Source organism: Lagopus muta, chromosome 12, assembly GCF_023343835.1.
Source record: "Lagopus muta isolate bLagMut1 chromosome 12, bLagMut1 primary, whole genome shotgun sequence".
NCBI classification, from domain to species: Eukaryota; Metazoa; Chordata; class Aves; order Galliformes; family Phasianidae; genus Lagopus; species Lagopus muta.
Window position 1 is genome coordinate 14,855,295 of NC_064444.1, and position 22,887 is coordinate 14,878,181.

General features: G+C 33.5%; 1 protein-coding gene across 5 annotated transcripts in view; it reads right to left on the reverse strand.

Moving 5' to 3' along the window:
* Positions 1-2,086: 2,086 nt before the first annotated feature.
* RPGRIP1L (RPGRIP1 like) overlaps positions 2,087-22,887 on the reverse strand; it is a 59,608-nt gene continuing 38,807 nt past the window's right edge. For 3 of the 5 annotated variants that reach the window (XM_048958916.1, XM_048958913.1, XM_048958912.1), the window contains exons 21-24: positions 15,608-15,791; positions 10,704-10,788; positions 8,064-8,197; positions 2,087-4,858 (exon numbers count right to left, since the gene is read on the reverse strand). In XM_048958916.1, coding sequence (XP_048814873.1) covers positions 4,755-4,858; positions 8,064-8,197; positions 10,704-10,788; positions 15,608-15,791 — 507 coding nt within the window. In that variant the 3' untranslated portion in view covers positions 2,087-4,754. The remainder of the gene's footprint in view (positions 4,859-8,063; positions 8,198-10,703; positions 10,789-15,607; positions 15,792-22,887) is intronic. The other 2 variants (XM_048958915.1, XM_048958917.1) reach the window with 2 other exon arrangements.

A 22,887-nucleotide genomic window follows, 5' to 3' on the forward strand; every position in this document is an offset into this window, starting at 1 on the left:
ATGTGAGCTGCACGATAGTTCTTCAGAAATAGACAAACTTCACATTCGCAGTATTTTGGGTGGGGTTTTTTTTTTTTTTGTTTCTTTGTTAATGCTTCTTCATTTGCTGCTGTTGTTTTTTCCCATTTTTTCCTTTTTTTTTTTTTTTCCTCTTTTTCTTTTGTAGTAGAAGCACAGTTGACATTTTTCCAATAGTTTTTCAAGGAAAGCACAGTTCTTGCAGCTTTAGTGCAGAAATCATTTGGCATTCAACAAGAATGCTGGTTTGTCTAAACAGAACAGAGATTATTTTCCAAATCTAAAAAAAAAACAAAACATTAAATAACTCATAGTTAGATTGCATGCAAGACCTGTCTTGCACTGTTGCAGTTATTGATGTTGGATTACTGGAGTAATACATATTTTGATACAGGGAATGGGTATGGGCAGAGTTTCCAGGCTTAGATTCTTGTTTCTTACAGCTCATGGAAGAAAGTTTCTCTGTAAATCTAAATTCCATTTGTTAAGCATTAATGAAAGAATGGCAAGAAGAACGTAATTTCAATGCAAGTATGGTCTTGTTCAGTTTATCTTGTTTATCTTAGTCTTCAAATAATCTAACACAACAAAACCAGGAATAAACCACAGTAAAACCAGAAAATATGTTACAATTACAAATCTAAAGAAAAATATCCAAGCAAACCAAATTGTCAGCAAAATCAGCTAGTTTCTGTCAGCTGACTAACAGGCAACATCTTTAGAAAGGAAGCTTTAATATCTCTAAAGCCTATGGATTCAAGATTTACTGTGAGTTTGGTGCTCAAAAAATTAAGACCCAGGTCTTTACTTTATATGCGACTTTCACAGTTTTGTCCTGTGAGTCAAGATTACATTGCAACATGAAAAAACAACCCTAAAAATAAAAAAAATCAAATAATTTGCTTGTATAATTACTTTGATTAAATCCACAAAGTTACCCCAGCCCAAATGAAAAGATGCATAGATAATCTAAAAATTTGCCAAAAATAGTGGAAAAAAACGAACACAGCATAATACGTTGAAAGCAATTTTTATCACAAGCAGAAACATCAATGTGGATTTATATTCTGCAATTAGTTTCATACCTGCATATACACACATCCAATTTAATATTAGCTGAAGGACCTGTACTTAGTCCAATTACCAAAAACTGCATAACCACAGTAGTGTTAAGAATCTCTTATTAAAAAATGGATCGTGTTATAAAATACACTGGGAAAAACTGATGGAGGATTCATTACCATCACCTACATTAAATCTAACCCATACGTAATACATTTCTCTGGCTTCAAAAGATGCAACACGAAGCTTATTGCATTACTGTTAAGTCCTAAATTATTTCTCAGTTATGATAGAAAACAAGAAAATGAAATTCAACAGCTCATTCTTAGTCTTGATATTTTTTTGTGACCTCCTGGGTTACAACACTGTATTATTATGCCTTGAATCAATAAAGAACATTTTAAAACAATATTATTAACATAAATACTGATCTTCAGTTGTAGAGGTTCTATCATAAGCAAGTTATTACTGTCATTTTGTTGTTGTTAGGTTATATTTACTCTTATAAGCCTATAATTTGATAAACTGAGATTTACTATACAGCAAAATTGATGCACAGATGTTACCTTGTTTCGTGATGTACTTGCTTTTATAATGTTCACCCTTAGGTTATAGGTTGCAACAGGTTAAAAGCAACATTAAAAAGAGAAATTTTGAGCTAAATTTAAGTTTACATCTCACATACCTTGGACATCATGAGAACAGAGGAATGGGAAGATGCCAGCAAAGCTAAAAGATGTAACAGGTAAAGGCAAACGGTACAAAACCACAAAACAGAGATTATCTAACCCTGCCCATATCAGTTTATAAAGGAACACTGTTGGCATCTTTACTCAACTTACACTTCAAAATAAATAAATATGTGGTACAAAAGTATTTTAATTAAATAGCATTTTAAAATACGGCAGTACCCAGCATCAATCAGGTTTCTTAAAATACAAAAAGGAATGTGTTCATTAACAATTTGCACACATTAAAAAAAAAAGATTTTTTTTTTTTGCATTAGTCATATATACAGATATATTTTTTTCTGCAAGCCATTCATAGCTAAAATCTGAGCAGTACTTGATTACATCAGCTTCCCCTGTACAGCACAGAACGTGGCCTTGAGGTGTAAGAGCATGTTGGAAATACAGACTACTTAACACAAAAACAAAACTTTCTCGTAAGCTCACGTGCTTATGTCACATAAGATAATACAATCCACCTGTTGGATAGATGCTCACTGAATATATCTTGCTTAGTAATAAACATGAATAGAAATAAATTTAAAGAAAAAAAAAAACAAAATAAAAAACAAACTTAAAAACCCAGATAATAGTGAGCTTTACCAAGAAACATGCTTAGGAATCTGAGGCAAATTATACTTGTTAATGTTGGAGTCACTGAGAACAGTTAACACAATGTCACCAAATGTCAACTGGAGTATTTTGCAGTAACTTACCAAAGAGGTCTGTGTTTAATGAATATACGAATGCTTGATTTCTCAGTTTTCAGCTTCAGATGGTGAAGATTAAATGCTAAGGGTGTTACTGTAAACGTTTAAGTGAGATGAACATCACTGATTTTCTAATTTTACCACATGGTTTGTTTCAGAAGAAAACAAGCACCACTTACATCGCTCTCCTGCAAGTCAGTAAACAGGCACACACAAAAAAAACTCAAGACAATTTGCTTCTTTGTTTACGTGCAGGATATTTAGTTTGGTTTGCAAAGTATGAGAAGAATAATAAGAACCTCCTGGCAGAATACCACAACTAAATTTCTAAAAAGCCACTCAGTTAATCTCGGTGTTGAATCTAGCTGTTTCGAATTACTGTGATGTATAGTAACAGTCTTATTGACAATATAGATGTACAGAGCCAAAAAAAGCTAGAAATAGTGGCCAAAAATGATGAACTAACAGCCAGCCCAAATGACAACAAACATATGGCCATTAACCAAAGAATGGAGGGGTTTAGGAATGCAGCTGTCTGTGGTCTCCCAAAAGCTCCAGAGGAATGAAATACTGCAAGGATTGGCAAAGTCTGGATGAGAAGTACTACTCCTGAAGATAGTAGGTCCTAAAATGGAGTCAACCATCAGTTCACGGTGGAATTTAGAGATTTCTGTGGTCAGAGAATATTCATTCCAATGGCCTCATAATGTACATCAACAAATTAATATTGTATGGATGTCATTTCAAAGCCTACTGAAGATGAAGAGCCATTACTGAAGCCATTAGAGCACAGATGGTTCAAACTATATGCAGATATTCATACTTGCATTTCTGCATTATAGCTGCTTTTTTTTTCCCCTCCTGTTGAACTGTAATGAATTGTCTCATAATCTATTCCATCTTCTTGCCATTAGCAGGCTTTGAATGTTCACAAATAGGAGCAAAGAACTCATTTTCCAGAGCTTTAATCACACAAAGAGGGAATGCCTAATTCTCTAAATGAAATGGTCTGTGATCACTGAAGCAGAGATTTAATATATCACGGCAAATTAGGTAGATTTTAATAAATTACTTATCTCCCTGAATACTTTACATATGCTTATGAAGAAACATAGCCTGTTTGCAAACAGTGGAAATCCACAGCACATAAAATCCTTTGAAGAAAATGACAAATAAAAAAGTAAATTAAAAAATGAAATGTATTATATCCTCGTTCTCAAGAGACAATCCTTTTGCAGCACTGGTTCACAGCTCCATTAAAAATATCAATTAAATCCTTCAATGAGATTGGTTAAAAGCTAGAAAATTAACTTTCCAAGATAGACACTGGTTATTCAGATACAACAATTCATTCCATGTCTGATAGAAGTTCTGAAAGTGATAGAAAACAAATGAAATCACAGTTGCTTGTCCCTACAGCTCAAACTAGGTGAAGCAAAATCTGATGCTTTATGGCTTCTTTTTGTGCTTTGACAGATGTTGGCTGAAAGTAAATCTTTTACTGTATAGAAAAATTATTGTGCCTGCCCTCCCCCTACTTCAAATCATGATAATCATAAACAGCTGATTATAATGTTAGCGGAAGGGCAAAAGTTAGTGAAAAAAAGGTTGCTGTAATTTAATAAGTCTTCCAACTAGCTTCATTTTTTATATTTAATTGATAGGAACTGTATGCATCAAAGAAAACACATACTGAGATTTAATGTGCATAAAATGGATATTAGCATTTTAAAGAGGCAGATTAACACATTAATCCAAGTAATTTTCATATATTGCTTTTAATAAAATCTTCACAGTATAAAATTCTTAATGAGGCTAATCACAGGCATTCCATTTAGCGGGGTGATTAGGGATAACATAAAAGTATTTTTAATCAGTTTTCTAAGGCTTATGGGTTTTTTTTTATTAAAAATTAAAAATTTGACTTGCATTTTTATTACTGTTTTATGTAGGAAAAAATGTTGAAAATGCAAATAAAGCACATCATTCAATCATGTAGGTATTAATTATTCACAAGGCGCTGTCCACTGTGGGGAGATACTCAGCCTTAGGGGGGAAATATAAAAACAAACAGACCGAAAAGTTTTGTAAACTTTATTATTATAAATTAAGAGTTCTTTTTGTATAAATTATACATTAAATATATTCTAAGAATTGTGAAGATCTCATCTTTGAACACTGTCAAGTATGTATTTGCAGAAGAAACTTCTGTAGGCAAACTTCCCTTCCATGCCTCCTAGTCATCTTCGCATTCCTCGTAGACTGAACGCAGTGCATGGAGGGCTTCCACTGTTACTTTAAGCTTACCAATTATTGCACTATCATCCTGCGAATCAAAAACTAGAAAGGAAACATCAGAAAACAGCATTAGTAAATTAATCTAAGGCTTTGGTTTTGTTCCGATAATTTTGCTTAGGATTTGGATAGATTAAATGGCACCTAGCATGTGCTGAAAGAACAAAAAAATAGCTTCCAGTTCTGGCACTCAGCCCTATAGGATTTATAAAGAAAGCTCTCAGCCAACTTTCTCATTAGAAGTAGGACCTAGTACTCAGCCTACTGGAACCTGTGCACCCTAAGAACTACAAAGTTCTTCAAACAAAAGCATTTCCATTGGAATTAATTTTCAAGTAAAGAGAACTTCCTGTATGAAAACTGCTTATGCAAATTGTTTATTTTCCATAATTCACAAATACAGATACTCAGATATCAGAATGCAAGCTATTAGAGACATACCCATGTATGTAAATACCACTGAAATGTAAAAAACATGCAGATGGATGTATTTTGTACAGCAAGTATATACATTATACAGTGCCTAGATGACCAGGACAAATCAGTTTGGGGAGCTATCGGTACTTAAATGGTAAACTGCTACTTTCCATCTGGTGCAGTGTAGGCTTCTGTGTGCTGTAAAATAGCAAAGAGTAGACAAGGATGGTGTTTATCCAATATACCTTCATCTTTGTGCATGTGTATTTTAAAGCAGTATTTAAAATTTTTATTTTACAGAAATTAGCTAATGTGATTTACAATTGCACTCTTCTACAGTATCTACATAAGCCCTGAGGGCCACATTCTCTGCTGCTTTGATTAAAAACATGCTAACAGTCAAGAATGAGGTTACTTCCCATTCCTGCATAAAAAGTAATGAGGCTGTCTAACATGACTCTAGGAGGAATTGGACTTAAACCAAATAATCTTGACAGCACATCTCCTCAAAGCTATGTGTACAGCAAAGAAACAGCAAGGTTATGTATTTACTAAAAAGATTGGGATAAATACTTGGGGAACACGCAGTGATACCGTGTGCTACAATGCCCAGGCTGCTGGGACAGCCAGAGTTAAGTTCAGGGAAAGAAAAACAAAGGATAAATGTTCCATCATTTACCTTGCTGACACAGCTATTAGAGGACAGACTGGATGCTATTCTTAGAGATGCAAACAAATTTTATGTATCTTTGGACAAAATGCCAATCTGAAGAGGAAATTTCAGTGGAAATCATTCTTTTCACTTATAAGAATAGTAGGGTAACTGATTGAAAATAGAAAATATTAATTAATTTCCCTCAGTTTTAATATTGTCACGTTATCCCCAAGACATACTATCATATGCCGTAGTATATGCTCATTTTCATCCAGTCCTCAAAAAGTATAAAAGAAGTTTAGAGCATCTAACTTTTAAAAGAAGGATTAGAATGACAGTGTCACATTGCCACTGGCAACAGCATTACCGTAAATCCATATGAAAAAGATACTAACTGTCAAGGGTGTGTTTTAACTATCAAGAGACACTAGAAATCTCCCTCTTGGAATAATCCAAACTTTTTATGGTGAAAAAGAAGCCAATATATTTTTTTATTTTTTAGAAAATCCAATCCATTAGATAAACTTTATAAGCTTCAGTAGTGTTTTACTACGAAACAAATTAGTATCTGCAGGGATGGGGAGATAAGAGCAAGAATAATTGCATTTGTATACAGTACTATTGCTTTCACAAATATGATATACATAAAGTTAAACAAAATAGTTTGAATACCTTATGACTGTAGGAAATATTCCTCTCAACAGTGAAGTAGCTGGCATTACATAATAATGATTACCTAAGACAACTAATACTAGTGTTCTTCTTATTCTAATAATTATCTCAGATGATAATTGAGAGTTTTAAGAGTTTTGTAAAAGATGTTTTTCAACACAACAAAATAACTTTTATGTCACTATTAAATCTTATCAAACAGGAATGGTGACAAAATGACGATAAAATCCACAACAAAGGCAAGTTTCCAATGAGAGACTATGAAACACCTTTTTGGAAGAGATACAATGCCTGTATAACTACTTGGAGAAAAATGACTGGTGGAAAAAGAATTAAGAGGTTCAGTCACAGAAAGAACTGCATCAAATCTGTGTATTATTTTTCCAGGATATGACAATTTAATTCTTCATAGAATTCTTATTGTGCTCCTTGAACTTTGATAAATACTTTTGGTATTTTAGTAATTGCACAGATGCAAATCATGCATGATAATAGGAATGGATAAGAAACTATTTCTTTCCCTCACTAATCAGCCCATCATTCGAGGTATGGTAATCAGACGTACGAGTGTAGAAGAATTAGTGCAGCTTCTGACCAGGACTAACAGTTCTTGTTGTTAAGAGTGATTTGCAAGCACAGGCACACTACTGGTAATCATGCTGCTCACTTACCTTTATAGGAGATTAACTGTTAACAGATACACTCCCAGCTTATTCTTTACTTAGCTTTACATATTGGAGAATGAGAATGGAGTGGAGCAGGTAATGACAAAAACAACAGATAGTCCTGTTCCTGCTACCCTGGAGATCAGAAAGGGCCAAACCAGACACCTTGCTATAAAAAGACCAAATAACCTTCTCTGCTTCATAAACCTGTTATCATAAGACACAGGAAACAGAAGGTTCCACATCTACTCACCTCATCTTGCTTTAATAAGTCACAGTGAAAGTTCAGTCAGTCTGTTACAGAAGAAATCTTACTTTAAACTGTTAGACCTAAACCAAAGCCACTGGTATTTCATTTTGACCAGAGACATGTTTTATACAGAGAATGCAAACTTAAGGTAAATCTGTAGATTACAGAATTACTTTAAGCACAATACAGAAATTAGCAATGCAGTATTTGTTAACACAAATTTTAATAACAAAGTTATATATATCTACAGTCTTTTTGAATGAAGCATACTGTACAAAATAGAGTCATAGTAAGCAGGCATGTCCTTAAAGTTCTTAGGTTTTATCAACTGATTATTCTGAGCTGAGTATGCTATTTTTCACTTCCTTTTCTTTTTTCCTTCAATTTGCATTCTAAGTAATAACAAAATGACACAGCTTTGAAAATTTTGTAAACTAATCGGGAGATCTCTAGTCGATATTAAGAAATTTCTTATTCAGACAACGTCAAACAGCTACTTAGACAATACTGCTTGAATTTCTTATGCAAAGAAGAAATTCAAGTAACTGCTGGTTTCAGTAAGGTAACAGTAAAATAGCCTCTAGAACTCACCAAAAATATCTTGCTCGATGACATCCCTTCCTTTCTGAAATATCTCTCTCAAGCTGACATAAGCAAAACCGATATCTTCACATTCAAGATCCTGTTTGTCTTCTGGGGGATCACTGACCACTGTAAACAGTAGGCTAAGCAAAAAAAGAAAGGGAAAAAAAAAAAAAAAAAAAAAAGGATTTTTACCTTCAAAAGGGCTTAAAATCAACTCAAAAACATATGAAGAAGGCAAAAAGGCTCTACATTACCAGTTAAGCATAAACCAGATCTCTCTATTAATGATGTGCAATGTTTTCAACAAAAACAATAGTTTGAGAGACCCTTCCTGTCACATTATCCCTCCCTCTTTACCATTATTTAGCAGTAGTAGTAGAAGTCACTTCGTTTCTTTGCACTTCTTCCCAAAACCAAGTTTATACCTACGTACTTTCAGGTATTTCAGAAAATTAATTTACACAACATTTAAAAGTAGTAAGGGGTATTTTTGTTTCTTTTCATTTTTCACACCACTGTCCAACACCATTCAAGCTGTCTGATGTGAAGAACTAAAAACAACCGAATGGCAATAATACTTAGTTTAGATTAAATGTCATTTATGTTGCATTGGCTAAAATCTTTGATAGCAAAGCTTGTAAGAGAAGTTCCACTACTTCGGTTCAGTCAGGCCACGCTTAATGAAAGTGTCTGGGCTTGGATGTATGTATTGCTTGTTATGAAGTAAAACTTTTCAGCTGTCCCCAGTTACAGTTCTTTTGTTTGCAAAGTAGTCTTGGAACTTGTTAACTGGATTCTTCTTGTAATGGTCAAAACCAGACGTGCTCCAGAAGTAGCCCTGCAGCATTCTGCTGCAAAAAGACAGTCAGTCAATAGGATCAGCTAGGAGTATTATGAATTATGAAAATCATCCCAAAATATGTACAGTGAATATCAGACCATTAGGAACAGACACATTGCTCTAGAGATTCTCTCCCACTGCCAGATAATACAGACATAGCCTTACTAAGTTCTAATCCATGCGTTTTTTGATTTTATAACAAGTGGTGTGAGACATGAGATTGCATGATCACATGTAATGCATCTATTTATGTTCTAATATGGAATTAATCATTACAAGCATCATTTCTAGCTACATTTGTGACAGTGAGTTCACCTGAAAACATACTACACAGTTCAATACACTTAATATACTATCACTGCTCCTGTAAGATGGCACAGTACAAACATCAATAAAGTGTCAGGCTAAAGCGCACTGGGGCAGCTTTCAATGATATTTACATCCTTGATAACTTGGTTTCCTGAACTTTAAAGCTCAAATGTAAAGTTCAGTTCCTGCATCAGCTGAAAAAACTCTGATATTAGTTTTGTAAGGCCTGTGATAGAAAACGTGTTGAAGATACAATTTGGCCAGGTTTAAAAATGCACAGAACTGAAAAGATTTGGTGTATAACAATCCTTTCATAAATTTTGTTGCTTGGTGGTACTCTTGCTAGGCTGAAGTAGGGAACTAGTCCAGTGATGGACTTCTTGCCTTGCTATCTAGTCAGCACAGAACCTTCACACAGTGAGAACAAATAAAACAACCTATGTATGTAACATTACTATGATAGTGACAATAAAAGATGAATGCTTCTTTTCTGGAAAAAGAGTTTTCTGCTGTTGTTGTACCTTAATTCATAAACAAAAACAGTCTGAACTTTTCAACTCAATCAATCTACATTAGATTTGGTAAATAAAAGACACTGCAGTATTTATAGGTGAAATTGTAGCCTAAAAGACTAATTAGTTTTCTTCACTGAATTATTTCCAAGGGGACAAAAAAAAGAACATTCAGTCCTCTGTTTCATTAAATTCTTAATAGAGCACATTATCCACTTTCCTATTCTATATGATAAAACCAGCCTTCTGCTTGCTTATGTCTTTTGCATTTCCAAACTTCAGAATTCTTTTTGTGATATTTTCCATTCCCACAAGGATCTTTTCATGGAGTTTCGTGCTCCATTTCAATAAAATCTATTTCCTGTCAAAGTCGTGAAACTTTGCTTTAGAAGGGAAAAAGAATGAAGAGGGATCACCCTACCCTACTATAAAAATAAATAAAAAGTATTTTAGAGATGGACAACTAACCCTACATTTCAAATAGAATCAACAAATGTTCTCTTCTGCAAATTAAATTTATATATAATAGCCAACCGTGGAATCAAATTATAAATAGGTTTTTGGAAATTCAAGGGCTAAAGAACACTTTCTAAAGCTTTCAAACTCTTAATTCTTTAAATTCAGAAAGCAAAAGCTGTACTACTCTGCTATACGCAGTTTTAAAATTCAGTGCTGATGAAATGCTGATGATAGACTCACGCTCTTGCAAATCAAGATTGTTAACAAAAATCTCAAAACATAGAACTAAACACGTAACACAGCAATAAAAGAGACAGTGATGTCCCACGCCACACAAACCTACTCCAGGGAAGAAACACGTATCCATCACCACTGCAAGATGTAGGTAACGTTCCCAGCTGAAACAGAATTCTCTCTAGTTCATTAGATATGTCAGTATAGTCAAGGAACAAGACAAGCCAAAAGGCAAACCTTAAGCGCTCTTTATAAAGACCTTTTATGGAGTTTTTCTGTGCTAATATGTACCTGTCAGTTTTTAGATCTGGCTTTTGAAGTATAGACTTGAGATACTCTCTTCTTGCGCGATTATTTGCCTTATCCACATGTATCACTGCAAAGCAAATTGGAATTAATATAATTATTTAAGACTATTTTTCATCTTCTACAAGAAAGATCATGAAGAAAAGAACAAAGAAAAACAAACATCTAATTCCCTTGTCTTTCCTAAGGAAAAGCAATAATGCCAGAATCAAATTTGAAAGGTCATGTGATCTAATGGCATGTCACTGGCAGGTTTATGTGCATACTGTCAAAAAAGATACAAGCAGCATCTAAGCATGCCACATAGCTGTCATTTTCTGTTAATGGCAATAGCAGTCATGATTTTAAAAGCCAGTGGTCTTTACTGCTTTATATTTGAAGGGATTTACTGTATTTTCTTCCACTGAGGAACCTAGTGATAATGATAACTTATGGCAGAATGCTTGTCCTTTTTGACAGCCTCAGTAATTTAATCCTCCTTTCCTGCCACAATATTTCAATAAGAGGAACAACTAGACCAATGGACTGAAGAAAATCCACAGCCTGAGGAGTATGTGTGAACGCTCTGAAAGCCATCCAATGTTTTCCTTTATGAACCAGCATTTCTTCTTTCCTTTTTTCTTTATTATTTTTTTTATTATTACCATTAATATGACCTACAGCAAAAAATAGACTTGCTTTGGAAAAACAGTAAAATAATAAAAAACAGAGCTCTAGGAAATTTTTAGGACTTTTTTGGGCATCTTGTATTAAGAAAGTTGCTCATTTCTTGCACATGCTATCAACCAACAAGTATTACAAGAGCTTAAACTACTCCAGAAGATTATTAAAAGCCTGTATGAGAAAACTGAAAAATCAGTATTAAAAGAACTAGTAAAGCAGTTGCAAAAATGTTTGAGGACAGAAGTAGCATGAATGCAGCTCTGAGTCATAAACACAGCTCCTAGGAACTTGGTTTATTTTTTGTTTTTGTTTTTGAAGGCAGCAGGAGTTAGAAATTTGTCTCTTTTTAAATTCCATAATCTTCACTATTCAAGAGCCTCATTTTCCTCTAGTAACTCTTAAACTACATTTTTTGCTTTAAAAGCAAAACAAGAAAAAAAAACCCCAAAAAACCAACCCACCTCTTTTTCCTTCTCCACATCAAATTAAGGTTTATTTCCCTAAATATTTTTATAAAGCTTTAAATTATTTCATGCTCTCGTATGTTATCCAAGTAAATTTATTTGTTTAACAAAAGTCAATAATTTTACCAAGGGGCAGAGTAATGGAATATAGATATACAAAATGGAGATAAGAAGGTTCATATTAATTCCTTGCAAAGGAATTTATTGAGGGTTATACCCCAATCAAAGAGTTCTTCTAGGAAGCACATCTTATAGAGCCACCAGTTTTCCAGTTTTCTCCAAAGCTGCTTCTCAACTCTTAGGTAATCATTACTAGAAAGTAGTTACTTAGAGAAAATAGCCAGCACTTGAATCATACAATGAAAGAAATCTACAGTTCAGCACCTTTTCCCCTACCAGCAGGGAGCAAAGCATTGGTGCTTGGATTCCTAAATTTCTACCCACAACATGGTGAATTTCTTGGACAGGCTAAAAGAAGCTGTTACTGCCATCTGCTATTCTTCTGGGTAAGCGCATGACTTTCCACACGTGCTAGTGACTCTCATGGCCAAGTACACTTGGGGCCATCACAGGAAACGATGGGAGGCAGCAGGGAGACAGATGGACAGCCAAGGAACTTCAAAGGAGCAGCCACATCAACAGATTCTTCCTTTCCCCAGAAGAATTCAAACTGGAATTTCCTAAGTTTGCTAATCCTGTATCTAAAATAATTTTGAAATGGAAGTCTGTTCACAAATCTAAAGAGTTTGAACTCAGTGGAACTCAGGCTAGCAAGTAAAATATTCAACACAAGAACTTTTTCCACATCTGGGGAAAAAAGTGATTAACCATAGCAAAAAGGAACTTACATTTTTACGTGGTGATGAATAACTTGCTTTCATACCACCCCATAATACTGCTTGAACTTAGCATTATAAGATTGCTCCAATGCACAGAACATCTTCTGTTTCTATCCAGTTAATTGCAAAAATCATTCAACATTAACTTGTGACAGTTTGCATCTAAAATTATCATTTCTAAGTTCATCCTAAAGAAGCACCACAATCTGAAAAACTACAGCATCCCTGAATCTTACCAAAAATCACTGCAATTCTAAATAACAACATAGTTGGTTGTGTTAGAGAATACTACTTCCGTAATGCAATTTCTAACAGAGCTAAATGTGCACGTGATGAAGCAAAGAGTTTATCACAACGATAAAAGAATGCCTCATATTGTGTTGAGCACTAATGGAAAAAAGGAATCATCACTGGGAAGCACGTCTACATTTCTGTTACGAAACTTTAACGCTCCTTTGGTCTTTTTATACTCGTACTTCAAGGTTGTCCATATAATCACATGTTAACTGAGAAAGCATTTTGATCAATGATTCGATTTTTGATAAACCTTCTTGTACAAACTGTTACATATGAACCAACAAAAGCAAAATACTTGAGCTGCTCACATAAAAAATAAAAATATTTATAATTAATGATTTTGGAATACTTACGGATGCACGTATTTTTTCTATGCAAAACCTAGAACACTAACTTTCCTTCTAAGTGCAAAGCACGTTTCTTTCTCCTGATGCAAATCTCATTTTTATTAAAGAAAATATTCAATTAATTTCAAATATTCAACATGTTGAGTTCTAACTAGATGTAAGAGAGAACTAAACAAATAAAAGATGCCGTAAAGCTACAGTAAACACACACAAATTTCATTTCTGTTATCTTGCTGGCTTTCCAACTGACAACATCAAACAGTAGACTCACCTCCCCTCCCTACCCCCACCACGTGCAAAGCTAATTTTAAGCAGAAATTGGCAGACTAACATGTAAACAGAACTCCACAAATAACAACCATATTACTACAATACTGTGGAATATAATCCTGGAGAAACTAAGACCAAAACCACTTTCTGATATTTATTTGTCAGAAAATTTTAAAGTTTAAGCAGTTCTACAATTGCAAATAGAGTAGCAAATGAAAAAGCAGTTATGAAGCCAAATTTTGACAAGCAGAAATAATACAATGTAGCACTACCAGTTCAGAATTCATTAGGAATTACAGACTCCGCAAAGCATGATAGTGTCTTCCAATATCACAGCTTGAAATATCTTTAAATTTCATAATTGTCTGAAAGGGCTGTAATTTCATTATTTATTCATCACTGGTTCTTCTTTCCCACCTTTAACTTATCTGTTCTAACTTTATTATGTTTTGCTAGTTGTACTTTGTGGAGCTGATAATTAAAAAATCTAATATTATGCTTAGATCATATCCAAAACACATGACTCTGGGTAATAACTTCTTTTTAATACTGTCTGAATGTTTCTTACATGCCAAACAATGATAACTCTAAAAGGAAGAGAAATCGAGTGCTAGAATGCTTTTGTTGGCTTATTGTGTTATTTCAATGTGGTTTTATAAATTTCATTTCAATAATTGCTTCCTGTCTGGCATATTTGGATAATTGTTTACAGCAGCTAGCAAAACGAACACTGTTAAACTAGAAGTTCTTATTTATCTGATGCCTTACTCATATTTCTCATATGATGACAGGACTCCCATTTGTTTAAATGGAAGTAAGCCTCAGCAAATGAAATGCAGTTTGTAGTGTTCTCTACTTTTTGGTGTTTGTTTTTCCTAAAGCCATACAAAGATTAGTGTCTTCCTCAAAGTTACAGAAATTAAAGCATTTCAAGCCATCCTATATTTTCCCTCATATAAGCATTTGCACAATAGCGAAGAAAATTCTCGATGCAACATCTACAGGGGTTACAATCTTCAACTTGGGGGTAATTCAATAGTTTGTGAATATTAGAAGGATATAAATTAATAGAAAAAAAATCTTTGCAGTCTCCTTCTAAAAATCAGAATTATGGTTTTAAAGATCTGACTGCAATACGATTTACAAAGCCATTTAAGAAAAAAAACTATTTTCAAAAGAATCCTTAATACAAATGTGTCTAATAGCGGTGTTTCCAAATAGCAAAATGATTCATCTTCTCCAAGATATTCTAAGTTAAAAATACATTACTTAATTAATGCTCAAGACAACACGAAGCACCCGGACCGACTCTTAAATGTAGTAGAATTTAATAGCAAAAAATTAAACAAAATGTTAATGAATAAGTAAATTGAAATACCATGGAATTGCTGGAAAAATAATTAATAGAAGCTGTTTCTCAATCATTATAACATTACGTATTTCAGGTGCTTTTCAGAAAATAGCATGGAGGATGCAAGATTAAGTAATTTGAAGAATACAACAAGGTATTAGCATTAAACACTGCTGAATAAACCACTTCAAAAAGTCCATACTAAGGGACTACTGGATAATACCAAGCAATGGTCAAGTCCTCTTTCTCTTTTGAACTGTTTTAGTTGTGTATAGTTATAGGGAATGCTCATCTGCTGTGTCATCAGGTACCAATAAAGACATCAGTTCGTTTTTTTTATTCAGAAATACCTAATTTGAGTTATATGAAATCTATTTTTGAAAATTCTAGACTAACAGTATGCTTACGTATGCTGTACTATCATTATTTCTTACAGAAACATAATTCAACAGTTTATTTTTTATTAGCTAGTTGCAACCCTAGCATTTCTTGAGAAAATTTGTAACAGTTCTGAAAATATTTGGGAACCAAACAAATACAACTGGAACACAAATAAATCCAACTACCATATAAAGGACTTAGACTTTACTGATAGGCTTTGATTTAGAAGAAAATTTAAAGAAGAAAATAAATCTGATTAGAAATTCATTACACTTACCACTGCCATAGTTATAGTGAACCCTGCGTCCACTTGGTGGTTTCGGAAGTGACACTGGGGTCTCGTGTGCAGTGAAATTGTAAAATCTGCATTCTACAAACAGTTGTTGTATTGTTTCATCTTCTACAATTCGTGACTCAAAAAGACAAAACGATATAATTTCAATCCGGATTTTTTCAGTTGCCTGTTTAAAGACAAAACACAAATACGAATTATTTTTCTTTTCTTGAAGTGCTAACTGAAACACAAACATACACGTGTAAAACATTGGGTGCTTTGTATGAACATTTACTGATTGATTTTGACATGGACACAATGAGATTCTAAAGCCCTAGGGTTTGAAGTTGAGAGTATTGCTGGAACAGATACTGATTTACAAGTGGTGTTGAAAACACTTTTTTTTTAATAGTCATACTCTGCTGGAGAAGGATAAGGTGGGGCTATCTTCATACATTAATTATATCTGAACTACGGATTTCAGTTGCCATTATTTATAACGATAAACAAAGTCATCTGTAGCTTCTTCCCACAGCCACCTGAAATAGGCTCAGAAATACGAGGTAACAGGAATTTGCCAGTGAAGGAGAACTTTTAGACTTCCATGCCTATTGCAGACTGTACTACAGTTAGTTCAATAAAATGACAAAGTCAAATCACAAAGTACTTGGGCATATTAAGTAACACTGTACATATATGGAATTCAATTTCACACACTGAACTTGTCTAGTAAAATCAAATACCACTAAATGGTAAAATTAACAATATGATAATAAACTATTCCAATTGGTCTCCATCAGCACCTTTAGCTAAAATGACATTTTTTTCTATTGCTTATAGAAATTGTTTCATATCACCTAGCAACGTCTGTATTATTTGCTTACAAGTATATTTTAATAAGTATTATTGTCTTTAAGTAGAAATGTCAGATCTGACAGGTAGAGTCACAGCTATTTCCCTAGGTAACTGTGATTTAAAAATTAAAAAAAAAGAAAAAAAAGCCACTACAATTTCAAAGTTGAAGTACATAGATGAGCATTCAAAGATGAGAGTCTTCAAACAATAAACAAAGCTCCTTGCAGTACAGAAGCATTTAAAAAAATACATTTATATTTTCTTATTTTTTTCTTTTCATCTTCACAACTTTATTAGAAATATTTCCCCTAGTAAATATTTCAATGAGACCTTATGGTAAACGTAGGTCATTTGAAGCAAAAAATTTTATTCAAAAGATCTGCATTCTAGATTCAGTGTCAGAACTGCAAATCAATGCACTAATTTATTATGGAGATAGCCTGTGTTTTTCCAAGCAAATTATATTATTAATCAAACTGAAAAGCAGGTGTATTCTATTGTAAAAATATCCATCATATAGAACAATTTCCATTGCTGTCAAGCCCTTTCAATATTTGATGAAGTAATTTTACCCCCTCCTTTCAAAAGACATTTCCTTTTATTATGTATCCTAAGACACTTTAACTAAAAACCCAAATCTGAATATTTCAATAAGGTTGTTTTATTATTCAGTAGATTCATGGAAATTTTACTAGGATGACAGAGAAAATTCCACACCATTCTGTCTCCACTAATCCAGGTACATGGCTTCAGCTGGCAATATTACTAGGATTAGCATAGAATGATGAAATATTTAAAGGAAATTTTTTTTCTAAAATCTAATAAATCAAATGACTGCCAAATGTCATTAAAGTGATGGTCTTTGACTTGAATATGCTTTTCATATTCAAATTTGAAAAGAAAGAGATGAAAGCCTGGAAAGGTTACTCAGTTTCAACTAATAACCTCAAGCACTCTACATTCACATGCATAAAAAATGAAATTGGCTCCATTGTCTAATCTTACTTCAGAAACAACTCTTTTCTTCTTGCACTGAACAGATGTATTAGCATCTGTATTTTAAGTGATATGTTGAGGTTTGTTTGCCCCAAACTATTTAGCAGCTACATCAAGCTAGTTTGTACAGGCTGTAGTTTAGGAATCAACTCCAAATACCATAGCCTATATTATTAACTGGTTCTTTTACATCACTTGAACTTGTTTGACATAATTAACCCTTGTAATTGCACACTGTAAGCAAAAAATGTTATAGTTTTTTTTAAGGAGAGCAAGATAAATCCAGGTATTGACAGTACTGCTAACTCAGAACAGAACAAATAACTCAGTCATACTATTACAAAGTTGTAACTATTACAAAGTTGTCATTATTATTACTTCTGTGGTAAACACACAAAAAACAAAGCCCTCATTTTATTAATATTAAGCACAAATACAGCATATATAAAGGAGAACAGAAGCTGACTTAAAAATTTGCAAATAAAAATGCAGGACTGATAAAGAACAGCATTGCTACTATGTCATATTTCACTACTAATATAAATCAGTTATATTATGTGGCCTGTGGAAATATACATATCATGCAATATATGATAGGAATTAATTTTTAAACAACTATTTACACTTATATGATGTAGACTGAAGTATTTCAATTTAAATCTTTAAGGTTTTCTGCTTCGTTTTGCTTCTTCTTTTGCCTTGGTCTTATTAGTTACCATTCAAGTGAAAAATGGACAGCTTGTCTTGATCAGTGTTTTGCACAGTTATATTTTGAAAGGAATAAAATTCTTCTTCAAATATTTTAAACAGAAGTCTAGTAAGAAATTTCCTCTAACAGAAAAATTGGATATACCTATAAAAATAAAAAGAATTCCAAAACAAAACTTTCAATGATTACTTCTGAGAAACTGGTTCAGTATGAGGGAAAAGAAATACAGGCAAGATTCTTAGTCTATGGCAATATTCCTTCTTTCTGTACCATTTTTCATGTCAAGATGAACATGTATTTTCTTATTTTTCTCATAATCGTGTAGATGTGAGGAAAGAAAGTAGGGTACAGCAATACTCCCTTTTCATTCTTCTAATGGATAGGATTACAGAAGTGCACCCACTTCAGACTCTCTTAAACATGGAGTGACCACTTTGTCACCCGTTTAATAGCTGTTTTAGAGTCCAACTTGCTGTTGAAGAAGGGAAAGGCACACACAGCCCTTGTAGGACCTCCAGCCTTTGCCATGTTTTATGAGTAGAACGCAGCACTATGAAATTGGCACAGCACCAAGGTTCAGTGCAACCCAGCCACCCCTATGAAAGCGGTACTGTTGCAGTCCTGTACCAACCTATAGCCATCTATCTATTGCACTCCCTCCAAGACACTTCCTTTTTTTGTTTTTCCTTCAGTGTTTCAACACTCCAACTTTATGCTACCAGATAACTGAGTATCAAATACCAATAGGATCAAAACTGGAAGCCAGTTAGCTACACATTAGTAGCAACTGGTCACAAAACTCCCTAATTCCAGTGCTCTGTAAAAGCCTTAACACATCTTCAATTTGTGAAGCATGATCCTTAGCTAAATAAGCATAAAAGACAAAAATGCTTAACAAAAAGAGCACTTATTCTATACAGTTCAGCTGTGTTCCTACTCATCAACATTTAAACTACAGAAATAAGATTAAACAAAAAGTAACAGTAATATGTAAAAAAAGCCTACAGAAAAACAAACATGACAGGATTCTGGCTTCTATATGCTCTCTTTATGTGGATCATAGACTTTGATTTGATTTCAATAATACATTTTTTTTTTTAAATTTCTATGTGAAATAAAAGCCATTTAGGAAAAAAGCCTGGTAGGAATGAAGTATCAGTATAGCTTTTCCATTTGCTAAGAGGGAAGTTAGAGTGACAAAATACAACAGATGGCATATTTTTAATAAAGTTATTCTTTAATTAGATGCTAAGACATTACATTTGTGAAGGATCCCCAATCTCCCATTATGCTCTTGTTTGAAGACAATATAAAAATTAATGGAATATGAGTCTCCCTTACACTACCCACAACATGAAAAAAGTTCTTGCTAAAGTATTCCAGATAATGAAAACCCAAATTTAGTTTCTAATCCCATGCAATGCTCAAGCTTTATCAGCAAAAAACACCAAGTTCTGTCCTGGATTATTTCTCTTTTTGATTACAGTTCCTGTCTAACAGTGACCATAGTACAGTAGGACCAGAATACAGCCCACAGTGATCTTAAAAATGGAGAACAGCTAATGCTGATTTTTCATTTTAGACCCATCGGTTCACTTTGACAATAGTGACTACAATGCCTTAATAAATAACTCACACTTTGCCTCAATAAACAGTTCTGCTTCATGAGTTCTAGTTCTTGTTTTGATAAACTAACTGCTGTAGTTATCAGGAAGTCAAAGTTTAAAATAGCAAATGATGCCCAAATCACCTTTTCTTCAATGAATGGAGATATTTCACAGGAGTAAGTGCAATATTTACGGAACTGTACAAAAAAGGCACAATAAAAAGTATTTATAGCTTTCCTATACATAAACTTCGTTTAAATATTCCCAACTTTCCACAACCATTGCATTGCACAGATGAATCACAATCAATTGCTGATGCTTGTTAATAGCTTTTAAGAGACTTCAGTATCTAAATGAAACCCAGAGATCTAAAATGAACCAACAATGACAACTTTCAATAAACCTCTGAGTGCAAGATAATGCACTCTCAGTATCTGCAGTGAAATACAGAGATGTAAGCACACCTAAAGAAAAAAAAAAGTGGGACCACCACCAAATGAACTGGTTTTGCCAGTAATTGCCTTATGGGCATATTTTAAGTTGGAAGCTGACAGCAGTAAATTATATTGTGATAACTGAATGCCGTATTATCTCCTCTACAGATTAAGTGCAGACATAGGGGTGAAAGGGAGGAGGAGTGAATGCGAAAAGAGGTTTTTTTAATATAAAGACCATGCCAAAGAAAATGCAAATTTCCAGTTTTGATGTCTATTTTGAGGATCTGAAACAAGGCTTTTAATCAACGTATTATACATCAAATTGATAATGTTAACTTCTGATTATTCAAATGTATGAAATATTCATAGAGAACTGTCCAAACTTTTACATTTCTCAGACTTCTTTTCTCTATTAATTATCATGCCTGGAAGCTTTTCAGTAAAAGCAGCAGCCATCAGCCTGACTGAACCTGACAAGCTAGCAAGGCCCAATTACACTGGCACTCTCTGGCACTTTGATGTGCTGGAAACGAAAAGAGATAGGGGCAAATTGTATAGCACATTATGTTAATGACTTGATTTAATCCAGCCACTAAACTTTATGTAGCCTGTTAAAAAAGATGCTAACACTAATTACACCACTTTGGAAAGGAAAGAAGGGGACAAGCATTTCATACCGACAAAGTGAAGCTCATAAATGTTGTAAATGAAATGAAACAAAATGAAGTAATCTATGATTAATTATACATCATAGACAAGAAGAAAAGAGAAAGAAGCAAGTGGTACAGCTAAGTAGTGGAAAATCTGTTAGATTCCCTTTATGATCAACATCTCTGAGAAATAACCATGAACTGTCTAATTTGCAACATGCAAAAAAGAAACAGTATGATCTTAAGTAGCTTAAACAGTTTGGCATACAACTTAGATTCATAGGATAATTAGCATAACAATCACTTAAAATCACAAGACTTATTTACACTGTTTGATTACCAGCAGGATACTTATCTCACAAGATAAAAGGCATTGGTTTTTAATCTTTTTAAAAATATGAATTAAGTACCAACTTTCACATGCTGCATTTGGTAAACTAGAAATTTCAAATACATCGATGCCTAATTTTAAAATCAAATTTGTATCGTGTTGCCTTCATAACCTATAGCTTTAATTTTATTATCCACTCTTCTTGCACTTTGTTACCTGATGAACAGATCTACAAAGAGGGAAACTTGAACTCTCTACTCGCTCAGAAATGTTTTCCCATGGTTTTGATAACATGAAATAGAGGATGATAAGGAATGCACAGATAAACCCTATTATTGTTTGACTTGGTACAGATGAGTAGCAGTCATTTAAGTTCTCAAAGTTACAGATGGAAATGCAATGTTTATACATATGTTTTTAGAATGTTTCATTTTCGAAAATACCTTCTTAATCTCCCTCTAGCTGATGTAACTGGTGACATTTAGCATTTCTAAAACCCTTCTACAATTTAAAAAAAAAAAAAAGCAATATTTCTCCTGAGAAACATTGCCTAAAATTGCTACTTACTTGGCTAAATTTCAAGAGCCTTTACTTAAATAACAAACAGAAAAATCAAATTACATCTAGGCTGACAGGATATAACAGTATGGCATATCCTTACTCCTATAAAAGGAGACTAGGACAGTCCAGAGAAGTCTTAACTATTAGAAGTACTGCAATCAATTTCAAGTGCTAGATGCCTGCTTTTCAATATTGTTTGGTGAACATTGCATAAATTATATTATAGAAGTACTAAATGGTCTCATCTTTATAAAGAACTATACTACTGAAATACTGTTTGAAGTACATTTTCCACAATGGTATTATGTTGTTGTATTTCATATACATGACTCTATGCTCATTAATTGCAGGTTTTTAGGACAAGCCAAAAGAATGCTACATTTACATGCACACAAATGGAAGCACAAAAAATGTGCTCTGAAATGATACTGTACCTGCACAAACTTTTTTGAAAACCAATCTTTAGTTTTTAAATTATTGTGAAGTCAAAGAAATCTATTTGGCTGCATTGGAACGCATGCAAGGTTTCCACACTATTAACAGCCTCAAGCTTATGCAATTTTAACAACATTTAATCAAATGAATATACTGGGATGAGTCAGTAGATGTACTACAGACTGTGACCAATTATTTTTTTTTCCCTTCTCTAAAAGCACCAAAAGTAAAAAAACACACATTTTCTTAAGTGTGGCAAAGACAAGACTGAAGGAGGACTGAAGAATGAAATAAAGATCTTCAGACATTCATATTAGAACATGCTTAGGGAGATTTTGTCCTTACTAAAATTTGATCTCAGATTTACACTAATTAGAAATCTGTAGTTCCAAGGTTTTGTTGGTCATAACAAATGCAGCACAGAAAGATACCAGTAATTATTAATAAATCTCCTAATTTTCTACAGTTTGTTTTTGGTTGACTCAACACAGGGAAGGATAATAAATGGAAATCCCAGACATGGGAACCAAGGTTTTTCTGGCAGCAAAAATCAAATTGCAACACTGGTAACAATGACAACAAATCAGGTTGCTAAAGAACAGCAAATAGAGTTAAAGGAACCAAAATGTTCAGAAACATACAAAAACAAATCATGTCATAGAATAGAACAGTTAAACTGTATGAGACCTTCAAAGGCCATCT